Source organism: Anser brachyrhynchus, assembly GCF_964034855.1.
Source record: "Anser brachyrhynchus genome assembly, chromosome: Z".
In the NCBI taxonomy this organism is placed as follows: domain Eukaryota; kingdom Metazoa; phylum Chordata; class Aves; order Anseriformes; family Anatidae; genus Anser; species Anser brachyrhynchus.
The window spans coordinates 20,184,520-20,199,284 of NC_137697.1; the positions used below are offsets into that span (position 1 = coordinate 20,184,520).

At 37.5% G+C, this 14,765-nt stretch overlaps 1 protein-coding gene across 10 annotated transcripts in view; it reads left to right on the top strand.

The window, feature by feature from the left end:
• The window catches only part of LHFPL2 (LHFPL tetraspan subfamily member 2), a 140,385-nt gene that overhangs the window by 68,432 nt on the left and 57,188 nt on the right, over positions 1–14,765 (top strand). For 9 of the 10 annotated variants that reach the window (XR_013943348.1, XR_013943349.1, XR_013943350.1 and 6 more), the window contains exon 2: positions 9,978–10,030. Coding sequence is in view for 1 of the 10 variants with exons in the window: in XM_080573451.1 (XP_080429577.1) it covers positions 9,978–10,030 (53 nt within the window). In the remaining 9 variants the exon portion in view is untranslated. Of the gene's footprint in view, positions 1–6,910; positions 6,972–9,977; positions 10,031–14,765 lie in introns of those variants that run through there. The other variant, XM_080573454.1, reaches the window with a different exon arrangement.

Here is a 14,765-nt window from a genome sequence, read left to right on the forward strand (position 1 = left end):
TTGGTGCTGTATTGGCATTAGTGGAGTTGGAGGTGTGGGAGGGAATTTTGTTTGTTCATCTGATCTTTGTCTGCAGATGGTTAATGACTGTCTAATCTTACCTGACCAGCAGGGAGCCTTCAGTGATTCTTCACAGTGTTAAATGATATTAAATGAGACAATAAAACTCAGTCATTATTGTCTACAGCTGGGTATGATACAGTCGGGCTAATACATTAACAGTTGTTGATTGGTGTGATAATCACACCTGCATAAGCTGACCCCTTTTTATATAAAAATAAGGGTATATGTTGTATTTTAGTTGTTCAAGCAATATTGCTTATCCTTTTAGTGTTTTAGTAGCTTCAATACAGATCTGGTAGGAATATTTCTTCCGAAGCACAATGCTGTCTGATCACATGCTCTGCATTTTTAATCTTTCCTTTGTAGCATTCTTTAAGTTACATAATCAAATTAAAAACATATAACTATCATATGCAACAGGTCCTTTTTGTGTCTTCTGACTTATGGAGTGGGTTATCCTACACATTTTAAATTGAAGTCCTTAATTAATTAATGCAAGATAGCAATTTTGCTTAGCAGAAATCTTTTAAAATCCAGCAGTTACTTTGCTGTAGAAGGCAGACTTTTTGCCTTCTCTGAATAGTGTCTTTTTACACATTATAAGTATTTTGTTAGTTTGTTAGTTGAACTTTATTTCTCCTGTGTCTTTTCTACTTCTCTGCTTCAGGAAGCCCACCCAGTTCTCATTCATGTTTTTAATCTATTTCATCTGAGGTGTTACAGTGTTTCAGAACTGGCCACATGTGGGAATTCTGGAATTCTGAGTTTTAATCTTGTTTTCACTATTGCCAGAACCAGCAAAGAAAAAGGAGGAGAAGGGAAAAAAAAAAAAAAAAAAAAGGACAATGAAAACTGAAAAGAAAGAAAAGAAATACTCTCTTGGTCTTGGAGGGTTTTTTTTGGGGGTGGGGAGCTTCTGATGTCATCCATGTTTCTAGTCCTAGTGAGTGCAGAGAAAAATTTGAAAACACCTCTTAAAATGTGAGATAATCATGTATCTCTGGCATTTGCTGTCTAACAAAATCATCAAGTGTCAGGAAGTTCACAATAAAATTGTACAAGTTGGCAGCAGTATCTGGTTTCTTTAACTGACTCATCAGTTTGCTCTGACTGAATGAAATTTTGGCCTTTCTTTGACATGTCCTCATAGATGACTAATTATTACTTCAAGCTCAGCATTAAGTTTTTGTTTTTTTTTTTAAGGCATTTTTAGCTACCTTGTTACATCCCTATGAATTTCTTCCTGAATCATTACAGTTAATGTCACTCTTGTACTTGTTATCGAAGTAAAGGTCCATTATCTTGGACCTTCGCTTGACCTATATATATATATGTCAAGCGAAGGTCCAAGATAATGTCATAAGGCCATAAATGAAAAAGTAGACCAGAGGTTTATTTAGCCTAGTATATAGTGATAGCCAGTGGCCTAGAGAACAGAGTAAATATACACTGATGCTTTTGTAGCATCCATTGTTCCACATCTCAAGGATGTACTGAATCAAAGGCGGCAAGCTTGTGTTTAATCGCTTTCAGTGGATCTTTCCTTCATTAACTTGTCCAGTAATTTCTTGAGCAAATGAGAAATTTAGCATCCAACTGCATCTCACATGGAAAAGTGCTTTCTTGAACCTTACATTCCCCGTTACCCTTTGATATTGTCTGCACTTACATTAGCAAAAACAGTGAAGAGTTCTTATCTACTTTTCTGTGCTTGTCAACATTTCATTAGAGATCTAAAGAAAATACGTCCTTATCACTGAAATGTGTGATCCATTCACAAGATGCTGACTCTCTGAACTGTAGAAAGCTCTCTCATAACTGTATGGCTTTATGAAGAAGCCATATATTTTATGTGTTGTTGCTTTTGCCACTTTGGAAGAATTTTTTGAAGTTACCTGGCAGACCACAAAATGGATTTTAGCTCTCTGGGTAAACTACTGGGATGTTTTAAAACAAAACAAACAAACAACAACAAAAAAAACCACCACACATTTGTTAGGAAGAAGAGTTGGGCTTTGCTTTTTTTTTTTTTTTAAGTTATAATGGATAGCTTCTCAAGCCATTATTAATCATTTCCATCTGAGAATATATATATATTTTATCTACTTAGAAAAGAAACAAAAATATTCAGCAAAAAAAATCTTCTTAGACTCATGGTGTTTTCCCCTTACACTTTGGGATACTATTACACATGCTTGTGATTATCCTCTCTGCAAACAATTATCAGAAAAATTCATCAGTTTTCCAAGTCCCACAGAAGAACAGATGTGGAATTAAGTTTCAAACAATGTACTCTTAATCACTTACATGTGGATACAAAATGAACTGGAGCTCAGTGGGAACGATTGGATGCTTTGTTAGTCAAGCGTGGAGTGGAGAATTTGCATTTTTCTTGGGCTTCTTTCTCCGAACAGTTCTTTGAAAACAGTGCTAATAAATGAATAAGAAAAGTGTCTGTTTCAGATATTTAACTCTTTCTAGAGAGCCAAAACCCCTGGGGACCACCTGAGTTGAGCCGGAATATATTACGTATATGAATATGAAAGAGATTGTGTATGTCTGTAATATCTGTATAATTTTCTCCCTTAACTTGAAAACTCTTTTGATGCTGCAAAGGATATTGGGGAGTAAAGTAGCTGCATATCGTCTGTGCATTTTCAAAAGCAATAATTTAAAGCAGCCAGCTCTGCCTGTAAGAGGTTTCGAATCAATATTCAATTGCTGGAATACCATAAGAAAACAATTATGTAAGAAAATATACTCCTGTTGTGTTCTGAAACTCAGCCTGCATTGGAAAAAGCCCTTAAAAAGATAGATTGCCCATACAAATACTTCAGACTTCAGAAAGCTATTTACTGGGAAGAAAAGGTTAGTAGATAAGGTCTCAAATTTACAGTTTAAAGCTTTACAGAATTACAGATTTAAATTAGTGCACCAACCAGACAGTGAGACTTAAGGAATTTTCTGATTCATGTTTTTGGAATTAATTTGTTTATAATTCATAAGAAATCTCATGGAAGCTGGGCTCTTCATAGTTTTTCCCAATATGTTTGCCTTCTCTCACACATACCTACGCACATATGTCTTGAAAAATATGTTTTCAGTTGCTGCAGAATTGAAACTATTGTTAAAATGTATAATTTATACATAGAAGATTATTTTTTTCCAAGTTATTTGATCCAACATAAACTGGAAATAATGTGCTACCATGAATCTGCCAAAAAAAAACCAAAACTAACGAATTTGTTGATTCTTAAATTATAGCAAACTTCACTGAACAGACAACATTATATCTTATTTCAGAGTCTGATAGTGGTTTCTTGGAAGTCATTGAGCTCCTGTGGAAGTTTTAAAAATAGACTTGTAGTGTCAAATTGAAGGGTTAAGAGAGCTGTGAACTCAGTTGCAGATTTTCTTGGCCCTCTAACCTGGAGTGGGGCATGAGATTAGTACTGATGCATTTTCCTGCCTTCCAAGGGTTTGGAATGTGAGCCTTGCATCTCACTCCCTTGTTGGCTGGTCCTTAACTTGTCACCACCTTGCATATTCATCATTAGGTTTATTCTGTTAGCAAGGAAGTGTCTGATGCCAATTAAAATATTCATTGCTAATAAAATAGCAAAATGCAATGTTTTGAGAAATCGAGGGAAGAGAAGGTATTTTCAGATATGTTTGTTAATGTTCTGGTCAAGTGTTGTCTCTTAGCTCAATTGGTAGAGAGATCTATGAAGGCTAAAGCAAAGTTTGTATATCCTTAAAGAAATCTTTCCTATGGATTTTTTAAGGCTGTTTTGCTTGTGCTTTGTGAACTGACCAATTTCTTCCTTCTTTGTTTTTGTGGAGGTCTGCTTGACCTTAGTTTTTCATGTTTTGTTTCAAAATTTATTTTCATGGATATTACTTTGTTTATACACTTCACAAAAAACAAAAGAGCTAATCGTATTAAAAACAAACATATTTATACCACTATGTCTTGTTTTTTAGCCTTGGTCTAGAATGACATAAATGGCCAAGTATTTCGTGTTCTTTAAACATGACTTCGTGAATTTACTCAATGTAGATCTCTTGTGCAGATTCAGGACTTTTAATAAATGCAGTTGTCTGCAGCATTTGAGAATCAAAAGAACAGGACACAGCTAATAGTTCCATAACCTTGTAGGGCTGGTAAAGCTCAGATGAGAAACTACATTTTTGACATTTAATACTTGGAGAGTATTTTAAATGAACTTACAATGTGTGTCTCACTTTTAACAGCGGGGCATGGGGTGGCTTTAAGGTATTAAGTACATACTTTCTGAGAGGTGATTGAAGGGTATGCTAACATATTGTTAAAAATGTACATATCTTTGGAAGAGCTTCCAAGTTTGTTCCCTTGGTATTGCAGACAATCAGGCTGTATGCAATTCTTTTCACCATGTCATCAACTTCTGACATAAAACTACGCTTCCTGTCTCCACTTCTCTTTAAAGGCTGAAGTAGAGTCTTTGTCTTTCAGATGGTATAGAAGTATAATTTTAATGTGCAACTTAGACACATTCACAGTTAGTTTATGATTATTATGTTCCTGCTCCAACATTGGCTTGTTGTTTCAATATCCCTTCTTTTTTCTTACCTTTTAACCACTTACAGTAACTGTAGGAAATAATATTTCATTTTTAGCACTTTTTTTTTTAGGTGAAAGAAGGCAAAATTACATATTTTCTCAACTCTCCCTTGATCAGTTCAGCTGTCCTGTCTTCCTAATTCAACATGGATGTTCTTCGTGATGAACACCCTTTCATGAGTTTCAGTAAAGCTTGTAGGAGGTGACCTTATGATTACCATAAACTTTCTGGCACGTTGAATACCTGTTTTGGGAAATGTAAAGGTTAGACACTGCTGGCTAGGAAGCCCAAGGGTGCATATTCAAGGGAAGCATTTCTGACTGTGATTTGTTCCTTTGGAAAAGCAAGCTGGATGGAGATGACTTAAGAATTTTCAGGCATCTGTAGAAACTGCAGGATGTTCTCCAGAGAAGGAATGCTGGGCAGATAAAACTTGAGTAAGGATTTTTGTTTTAATAACAAAAGTTTACTGAAACACTCAAGACAGGCACATGGAATCTTGCCCAGTGTTTCTTCTTTCTTTATTTTTTCTTTGTATTGCATTTGGTTTTTGTCTTCTGTTTCTGCAAGACTGAAAATCAGTTCTAAGACATCAACAGAATCATAGAATATCCTAAGTTTGAAGGGACAATAAAGATGTTGGTGTTCTAAGCAGTATTTTTTTTTTAGCTTTGAATTAAAGTCTGAGTGCACGATAGGCCTACTGGCTGGATAATGTTCAGGTGGGCCACATAGCTTGACCTCAAAGCAAGTTCCTTCTACTGATACTAGGCTAAGTTCTAGGTTTTGTGACTTAGCAAGGTTATTAAATGAACCACTGAAGTGTTTCATGATTAAAAAGAAGCTTTGTGCTGGTGGAAGGTCATCATAAAATCATTAATGTTGGAAAAGACCTCTAAGATCATCCAGTCCAACTGTCCACCTGCCACCAATATTGCCACTAAACCATGTCTCTAAGTATCACATCTACCCCATCTTAAGCACCTCCAGGAACGGTGACTCCACCACTGCCCTGGGCAACCTGTTTCAATACCTGACTGCTCTTTCTGAGAAGAAATTTTTCCTAATACCCAACCTGAACCTCCCCTGGTGCAACTTGAGGCCGTTCCCTCTAGTCCTATTGCTAATTATCTGTGAGAAGGGGCTGACCCCCAGCTCCCCACACCTTCCTTTCAGGTAGCTGTAGAGAGCAATAAGGTCTGCCCTGAGCCTCCTCTTCTCCAGACTAAACAACCCCATTTCCCTCAGCCTGTCCCCATAGGACTTGTGTTTCAGGCCCTTCACCAGCTTCGTAGCCCTTCTCTGGACATGGGTTACTAAGAACTGTCACTAGTATCTATGGTTGCTTTAATTTTATAAGCCACTTTTAATGTGTATTTATTATTGCATCTCTGAAAATGAAAACTGTGAGGGGAAAGCCTGGAAATAAGTCCAGTACAGAATATGTGCTTAAGGTATACAGTGCTGTTTTCCTGGCACCACAGAGGAGTTTGAGAGTGTATTTTGAGGTCTTGTAAAATCTTATTCATGCCTTAGTAAGTTGGTTGCTGGTTATACGTTTGGTTGTTCTGTTAGAAACCTTGTCTTAAATGTAAAGGAATTTGAATGTTAAAATGATTCTGCTTTTTGGGAGGTGAGGGTAGGAAGAGGGGAAGATTTTGCTTAAGGGAATTTCTTATTTCAGTTGAAACCACAAAACAGGTTACTAATTAGGTTGTGGTGCAGGAGTACTCAAAAGTGCAGGAATTTTATAAAGCCATTTGGAAACTTTATTGATTGTTTCCATTGAATTGTAATAGTCACAGCTTGCATCACTGGGATGATACTCTGAATATAACTTTGGCATGAGAAAGAGATGCTGGATTGAAAACAAAACAAATCCCTGAGCCGTTGGTTTAAAGAGTGTGTGTGCATGCGTGTGAGATAACAATTTTCTGTTCTATCATGAAGGGAGAGCCATGCAGTGTTCTGTGACAGTCCTGGGCTGTCTACCAATTAAATACAGTGGTGTGCTATTTGCTTACATGTGATTGCAAAACTCCAAGGTTACCATCCCTAGGCCTTCACAAGAAGATGACTGAGCTGTCTCAGTTGGAGTCATTCTGTTCCACTTCTGCCAGTAGACTACTTTATTTGTAAACTTAGCATTTTGCAGGCCACAGTGTGTGGTAATCTGGGGCAATAATTTGGATGCTAATAATACTCTTCAGAAGTTGTTATTTATTAAACCATTTGACATTTAGGAAGAAGAATAGCCTGAGCCAACCAAGTGTTTCAAGTTCATTGCTGAAGAACGTGCTACTGGTAAGAGTATTTAATTAGCAAACAAATATCAGGGCCCCTGAAGGCACTAATGGGCCTCGCCATCCCTGCTCAGCCTCCCCTGGGTCCTCTCCTCACCTTTGTCTGTCAGCCCAGGGGCTTGTTTCAGCCCAGCTGGAGCTGACAGACCATGCTGGAGTGGTGTTACAGGTCTGCCTGTTCCCAGCTTGCTCCCCGCTGTTACAGGTTGACCTGGTGTCTTCTTGTGCCTGGTGATGAGCATTAGACTGTCCATGGGACACAATTCTGTCACTGTGCCCATGACAGGAGTGTGATAGAGCTGCTTTCTCAATTGCTTCTTGTCTAGTCACTCATGGTAGTGGCCGAGCTGCAGCCACCTAGAGCATCTTTCTGTCCAAAATGGGGCCAAGGACATTTTTGGTGACTGGGGACATGTTCTTGTTGAAGGGATTACTGCAAAGCTGCTCGCTAAGTTTGGCTGTCTTAATGAGGGAAGGTGTTCAGTTGCTCTGGAGTTGTCAGAAGTGATGTGTTTAATGGAGCAAGTCCAAAGTATTGACTGTGGTGTAACTCGCAGTGCTGCCGTGTGAGGGTGACTTGCCTTTTTGCTTTGCTGTCCCTGTCTGTGACATGGAGATGTGACTTAGGAAGTGTGTTGTAAAAGTGGACTTGCTAAGTGCTTTTACACAGCCCTGAAAGTAAACAATTTGTCTTTTTATCCTCACAGTTAATATCAAAGGTAAGAACTCCCAGTGATTTCAGTGAATGTGGGATCAGACTCCTAGCTGATGTTTCATATTACTTATTTCAAATAAAGTTTTAAATTTAAGTGAAATAAACACTGTAGGATGTAACTCACTTTAATGAATAACTTCACTAAAAATTAATTTGCATATCTTTTGTTTCAGTTAGTAATAAGACTTGTTAAATAAATGTGGTAATTTGGTTCCCTGATCTCTCAGGTGCTTATTGTATTAGGTAATGGGCTAAGAGGGATCTTTCATTCACAGTGCAGGTCTGTTAATGCTGCTGTATTTATTCTGTTTAGTTTTGTGGGAATTGCTAGGATTATAAAAATGTAGTATTTGGTTTAAATGTTTTAATGATGTGTAAAACTAGGCTGTACCACTTTCTTGGTTAAGGTGGTGTGATGGGAAAACAGGAATTAAGAACATGGATCAGCAGCATATTAGGAGTACATCTGGGTTTTATTAGGTGTAAACTTCAGGGCAGGTGTATTTGGGTGAAATGTTTTTTGTAGTGTAAAAAAATGAGATCTTTTTGTTCTCATTGAAATAACTTGTAAATTTTATTGCTTTTCATGGTATGCTGCTTTGAACTTTGAATTGTGTGTCTGTAGATATATAGTGTGATCTAGATTGAACAAATTTGGTAGATTATACTGGAGAAATGCTAGAAGAACTGCAATTTTTTTTTCTTGTGTAAGTGGAAAAGAAAATAGCATGGGAAAACATGTTAAAAAAAAACCAAACTATTATGTATCTTAAGCTGTTATTTTCCTCTCTTGTTTATTGTAATTAATTTAGAGGTTTCTAATCTACTAATAGTATAACCCCAAAGAAAATGTTTTCCCGTTCTTGTTTTGCTGTTATATCTGAAGCTAGCCTTAATGACGCCTATAAAACAGTATGTTTTTTTTTTATTATTTTATACTGTTCTGCATTGATAGCAAAAGACAAAGAACCCATTGAATGAATTATTTCTATTCATAGTGACATAATTGGTCATACAAACTTTCCTGAAGTAAGTAAATATTTCTTTGATTGGAATACTTGCTGTTGTATATAATACATGGAAGTATCACACAGTAGTGTATCTAAAGAAAAAGCTACTTGAAAAGGATGTTTTAAGATACAGCGGATATATCTGTATTATTTTTTTCCATTTTTGCTGGGGAGCCTGAGTATACCCTGTTCCTGTTGTGTAGAAAGTCAGGGTATGTGACAAGGGTAAGTTACCAAAATAGCTGTGTTCTGTTAACAGTGTCCAGCTTATTTGCTTCTCCTGTTGACTGTAAATAAGTTTAGATCAATGGTCTTGCATGGTATACAGTATAGAAGACTCTCCATGAATTGCACTGAAACATTTCTCTGTGCAAATAAGAAAGTAGCTAAAAATTAAGAATGTTGTATTTTCTTTGGGTGGAGAGAGGGAATTAGTGCAGCAAAATTTAAGGTTAATTTAGTTGAAATAGATTTTATGTGTTTTTGTCAACTGTTGTAGAACTTCATCTGAGCTATTTTGAAATTTATAAGAAAGAGCTCCTGAGAGACAGACCAAATGTGCAAATGTGTTTTTCTCATTCAGATTTGTTTGGGAGGATTTGGGTTGAGTGTTGGCCATCTGTGGAATAGAGGAAAACGCACACTGCTTTTGTGGTGATGGGAGAATGGAAGGTGTGTGCAGTTTCTTCTTGCTTTGTCACAAATGTAATCTCAAAAAAGACTCTCTCCTTTTTAATATAGTACTTACTCTCCTCTATTTTTGTAGCTGTTATTGTGCAAATATCTGTGGAGCGGTGGTGGAAGGGGTCTGGATGTATGCTTCTTATGCTTGAGGGGTTGAGCCTGCTACGTAGTTCAGTTTTTTATTTCACTGTTTTAGGAACTTTTGTAGTTCTTCCTAAGTCACATCTAACTTTAAAACATTGTTATGAATTTGAATGTTATATACAAATCATTTTATTTTTATTTCCAAAACTTGGCACATATTATTAGTAAAATAGAGGAAGAGAAGAAGATGCAATGTTGAGCATGGTTAGTGGTTTATGTGTTACTCCTTCACACGTGCATATTTTTTTTAGCGACTTGGTGGTTTGGAGTGAGGTCCAGAATGCTACATTACTAGCAAAGCAAAAGTGTCATGGTAGTGAAATGTTACCCACATGCTTATAGTCTCTTGTGAGTGGAGTTGTGCCATTCTAGCCACTAGAAACTAATCATAAATATTGTTTTAATGTTTTTGGCTCTGTACCTTTCTTACATTTTACGTCAATTATTTCTCTAGGTATTGCCAGTCTTCTGAAGTGGTTGACCAAGACCTAAGGACGTGGAACACTGGTGAGTAAAAGAAATTCAGATTATATTATCTAGTATTTCCACATGCTGTCTACCTCTGAAGCTTGACTGCTGTTTGAGGGTTGGAGGATGTGCAACAGGCTATTCCTTTTAAATATTTCTCTTTTTTGTGAGCACCACAATTCTACTCAGATTATTCATCTGATATTTTAAGCATCGATTTTAAGAAAGCAAAGAGGAGGTAGTGTCAACGGCTGCTTTTGATGAGTGAAATCTCCTCACTACCCACCACCTTGAGTTAAAAAATACTGAACTTGAATGACTAAAACTATTTAAAGTAAAGTAGTTTAATCTATGCTTCAGTAACGTAAACGTGATCTGTTGTATTAAATGAGTGATACCAAATACAGACTTCTCAGAATCATGGCAGTGTATACACTAAGACATGTAAAGTCAGATCTTGTTCCACAATACATGGAAACCTAATGGTGAGTTAATAAATTACTGCAAGCTGATTTTTTTTCTTTCTTTAACCCCCCAACCTTATGTCTATGGTTCTTAATTCCCTGAATTTTCTCTGAAAATTGTGGTGTCCTTTCTAAAGACAGATCATTTTGTAGGTCCTTTACATCCTGTGTGCCAGTTATGTACCTGCTGTGACTAAAAGGGGACATGGAGTCTGAGAAAGAACTTTAAAGATTTCAGTTACTTTTTCAAGTGAATTTTCTTTACTAATGTGTTTATAAATATGTTATTTGCACTTCCCTGACTGTAGAGCTAGGCTGGCAAAGAGAGCCTTATAAGTGCAGAGCTAAACACACCAACTGTTAATAATATTTAATAATAATAATAAAAATCTTTCAAAAAGCACCTGCATTTTTTTTGCGAAGAGATGGTTATTTGGAATAACATATTTTTCTATTCCTCTGATTTCCTTCCATAGCCAAGCCAGGACATGTGAAATACTTTGTATTTATGGAATCTTGTTTGATTCCAATGCTGTTGGCAGCCAATGTAAGTTTTTAGCACCCACAGATTCAGTTGTGCATGCTATTGACTCTGGTGACCAAGAGCAGAGAAAATGTGGTACAGTGAGACACTCTTGCCTTGTCTTTGTCTTCCCTTTTTGCCCTTTATGACCTCTGAAAGTTGTATTTGAATAGTTCTTAATATCTAGAAGGTGCTGTTTCTTTCAAACTTTGAAGGAACTTATCAGTTCAGGACATCATTTACCTTCGTGTAATTCTATTTTACTATCACCTTTCTATTTTTGCCTGTATTTTACCAGGAGAAGCACTTAAGTGAGTTTTAAGTGAATTTGTCAGTTAATTTTGCGTACTTCCTTTTTGCCTGCTGTCTTAATCCCTCCTCCTAACGTCCCAATTCTCAGATCTAAAGGGCTGTATTCATGGTGTCACTGGTGCACTTGTGGAGTGAATTGATAGTTCCTGTGCACTTTACACCCCCCTTTTCCTTTCTCCTCAGACAGAATGAAACTTGTTCTTTCCTTCTTCTGTAAGTGTTTCCCAGGGCATTCAAGAGTCCTAAAAAATAAGTCTGATGTTTACATTAGTTCATCTGGTACTCTGAAATAAATGTTACAGATCCTTGCTCACTTTGAATGTACTCAGTTATCTAGGATAGTTTTGGTCATGGTGAATACATGACCAGAGTTGTTAGGAAGTCTGAACAACATTAAGGTTCCTAGAGAGAAATCCACATTTTGCCCTTGCCCTTGCTCTTAAGTGTAGACTTATTAGGAGCCACAGTAAGCTTCAGGATCACAAAGGACTAAGGAAAAAGGAATTCAGACTATATTGAACCTCATTAACCACTCTCAACCTCACTGAGATACCCACATGTATACGGATTTATGTGGCTTCATTTGTCTGTGTGGCAGCGTGACACGTTTATTCATGCTCTGTGTAAGTTAAGTGTTTCACAACACACAACTGTGCCACTGAGTTGAAACAGGTGTGTTAATCCAACAGGTACCACTCTGGGGTATGTAGTGTTTGATCCCATAAAAAGCTGAAGCTATTGAAAAGTTTCTTTACAGTGTACAGGGGAGAATTCTGGTCTGTGCCTCTTCACGTATGGGCTCTGTTAATACCATATGCCCGTTCTTCAGAAGTCACTTGCCCCAGGTATTCTGAAACAAAAAACTATCTTTCTGTCAAGCTAAATGGACCTATAGTGTAAGGGAAACAAAGAAAATGCATACAACGTTTTTAAAAGTAACTCTAAAAAATTGCTTGTGACTGCTGCTTGTGGGTGACTCAAACGTGCTTAAAAGTAATCTTATAAACAACATAGTTCATGTGAAGTTACTTGTGATTTTTTACTGACATTTAATTGCATAACTTCAAACTGAAATCATTTCCTCCTTTACAGAGTGCTGATATTTGTTATTTTATGATTAATACCATAGCCTTTCTGGTGGGATGCTCTGATATGGGGCCCTGATTCATCACAGAATCAGAGGATATGCTTAAGGGTCATCAAAATATGGCTAAAATGCTGTTTGTTTAGAAACTAAGAAGACGAGTAAGTGTTTTGTTGAATGGGAAAAAGCTGAAGCACCAACTTTTCTTATGTTGGAACCTTGCTCATGCTATGGACCAGTGAGATGGTATACCACACTTTTCATAGCAGTTGCTGGGGATGAAAACTGAAGTGTGGGGATGAAAACTGTGTACTGTATGGTAGTTTGGCTGGCCTTGATAGAGCATAGACAGTTTATGCAGCATTATGCAACAGCAGATATAGGTATTCAGTCTTACAAGTTTGATGCTCTTTAAGAAGTTGCTAGTTAAGAATAAAGACACTTCTTATTAATTTAAACTTGTTTCTTGGATACCTTTACAGGTATGACTAATTTTATAGTAATGTGCCTTGGACCAGTTAAGAGCTCTGTAGCGCTTAGCAACATAACAAAAATACCAGCACATGCATTAAGAGCGTGAAACTAACTTAAACAAAGACCAGCTGTCAGCATTAGCAGATGGGAAGTCTATTTAGAGGGATACATACAGTGGTGATGGTAAAATTACATGGTTAATAAGATTAGCTCTGTGTAGACCTAAAACTACAGATCTAAAACTTGAAAAATGTGAAAACTACATGTTTTGAACAGCCAGCCTGTCCAGGTGACAATACTTACCTAGCTCTCATGCGTAGATCCCAGTTAGCTTTGGAGGATAAGAGTTGTGCTTCCAGCCTTGGAAACAACTGGGAGAAACCAAGGTAAAGGAAAGCAAGTAGAGTGCCTTTCTGAAGGCCTTTCCTTGTGTCCTGATGGCCCTCGTAAGAAGGAAAGCCATAGTTTGCTCATGGTATTCCAGATGTCATCTTATCCACGTTTGAACTTCATCTGCCTCATGACAGTGTTTTTATGATGTAAGGGATTATATCTTAGGTTTTTAATAAAGCATTTTTAATAAAATGTTAATGGTTTTGATGTAATTGAAAGGTCACTGTATGTTAGTCCAGCATAGCTCACAGAGCTCACAGCAGAATACAGATCAGGACAGGGAATTGATTTTGTGGTTTTGTGTTTGGTTTGGGATTTATGGTTTTGTGTATATCAATACAGTTAAGTATTCTGTACATAACAGTACAGAGTCAGTTTCCACCCCCCACCCCCCATCAAAAATGGAGCTGTAGCCAGTCTTGCAGGTTTTACTTGTTTTCGTTAAGAGCCAGAGTAAATAGGAAGTTATATATTTGTACTGCTTTTCCTATATGAGCTACCTCTTGTCTGTGTGTGGGTGGTGGTGACAGGGGGCGGGGAGGGGGGGCCTGTTTTTTATTTTTCATGTAATTGGTCTTTGTGTGCTCCTTCTTTGGAGAACTGTAAGGTGATATTAAAACACTAACTTAAAACTGTGTCGCACCTCAATTTAATATAAACAGAAATAGCGATGGGCCTTTTTCCCCTTTCTCCTTTCTGATGGTAAATAAAAGGAAACAGAGGTTGAGTTTCTAAGCCAGGAAAATCTGAAGGTTTGGAGTTCTTTCTTTGGGAGGTCAGTGGGAACTTTCAGATGCTGTAAACCAGGCTGAACTGATAATTTGCTTATGGAGTAACAAATACAATGGCTAATTTTAATTTTGTTATTTCTGGAATTTAGCACAGCTCTTGACATGGAGGTGCCATGCCGCCAACAGTGAGTAAACAGCAATCGTGGCCGCAGGAAGGAGTGTGGCACAGAGGATAGGGCTGCCTGTCATGACCCTCACATTCTATTTCCATGACTATTATTAACTTGCTAAGTGGTATTAGGAAAGTTGATTGTTTCTTACACTTTTTGTCTGTGTAGCTTGCAAGGTGCTTGCTTCAGATACCGTGCCTCAGTGTTTCTCACTGTTCTCGTGTCTGTGGCTTCCTTCAGGTGCCGTTGCAGTGCCTGCAGAATTTCTCTCATGCAGTGATACTAAGTCTCAGGGACTCATTGTGTAATGTGGAACCCTGAAGACATTTGAGTATCGATTCTGCCAGCAGTAGGCTAGTAATACTGTACAGAGCATGGTTTAATGTTGCATCTGGACTTACGCAACTGCAGGCTGATGCCAAAAGGGGCAGTACTGCTTCAGCCTGTTCCTTCCCCTCTCTTGCATCAGCCCCCAGCCACAAGGTGAGTTCAAGGTAAGCAGCTGATTGAGTAAAAAAAAAAATCTAACTACCTGGGAAGTAAAACTACATCAGATAACTTTGTTGGGCTGGCTTGTCCTGTGGCTGTGAAATTGCTAGATGTAACACAAGAGGCAAACAGGG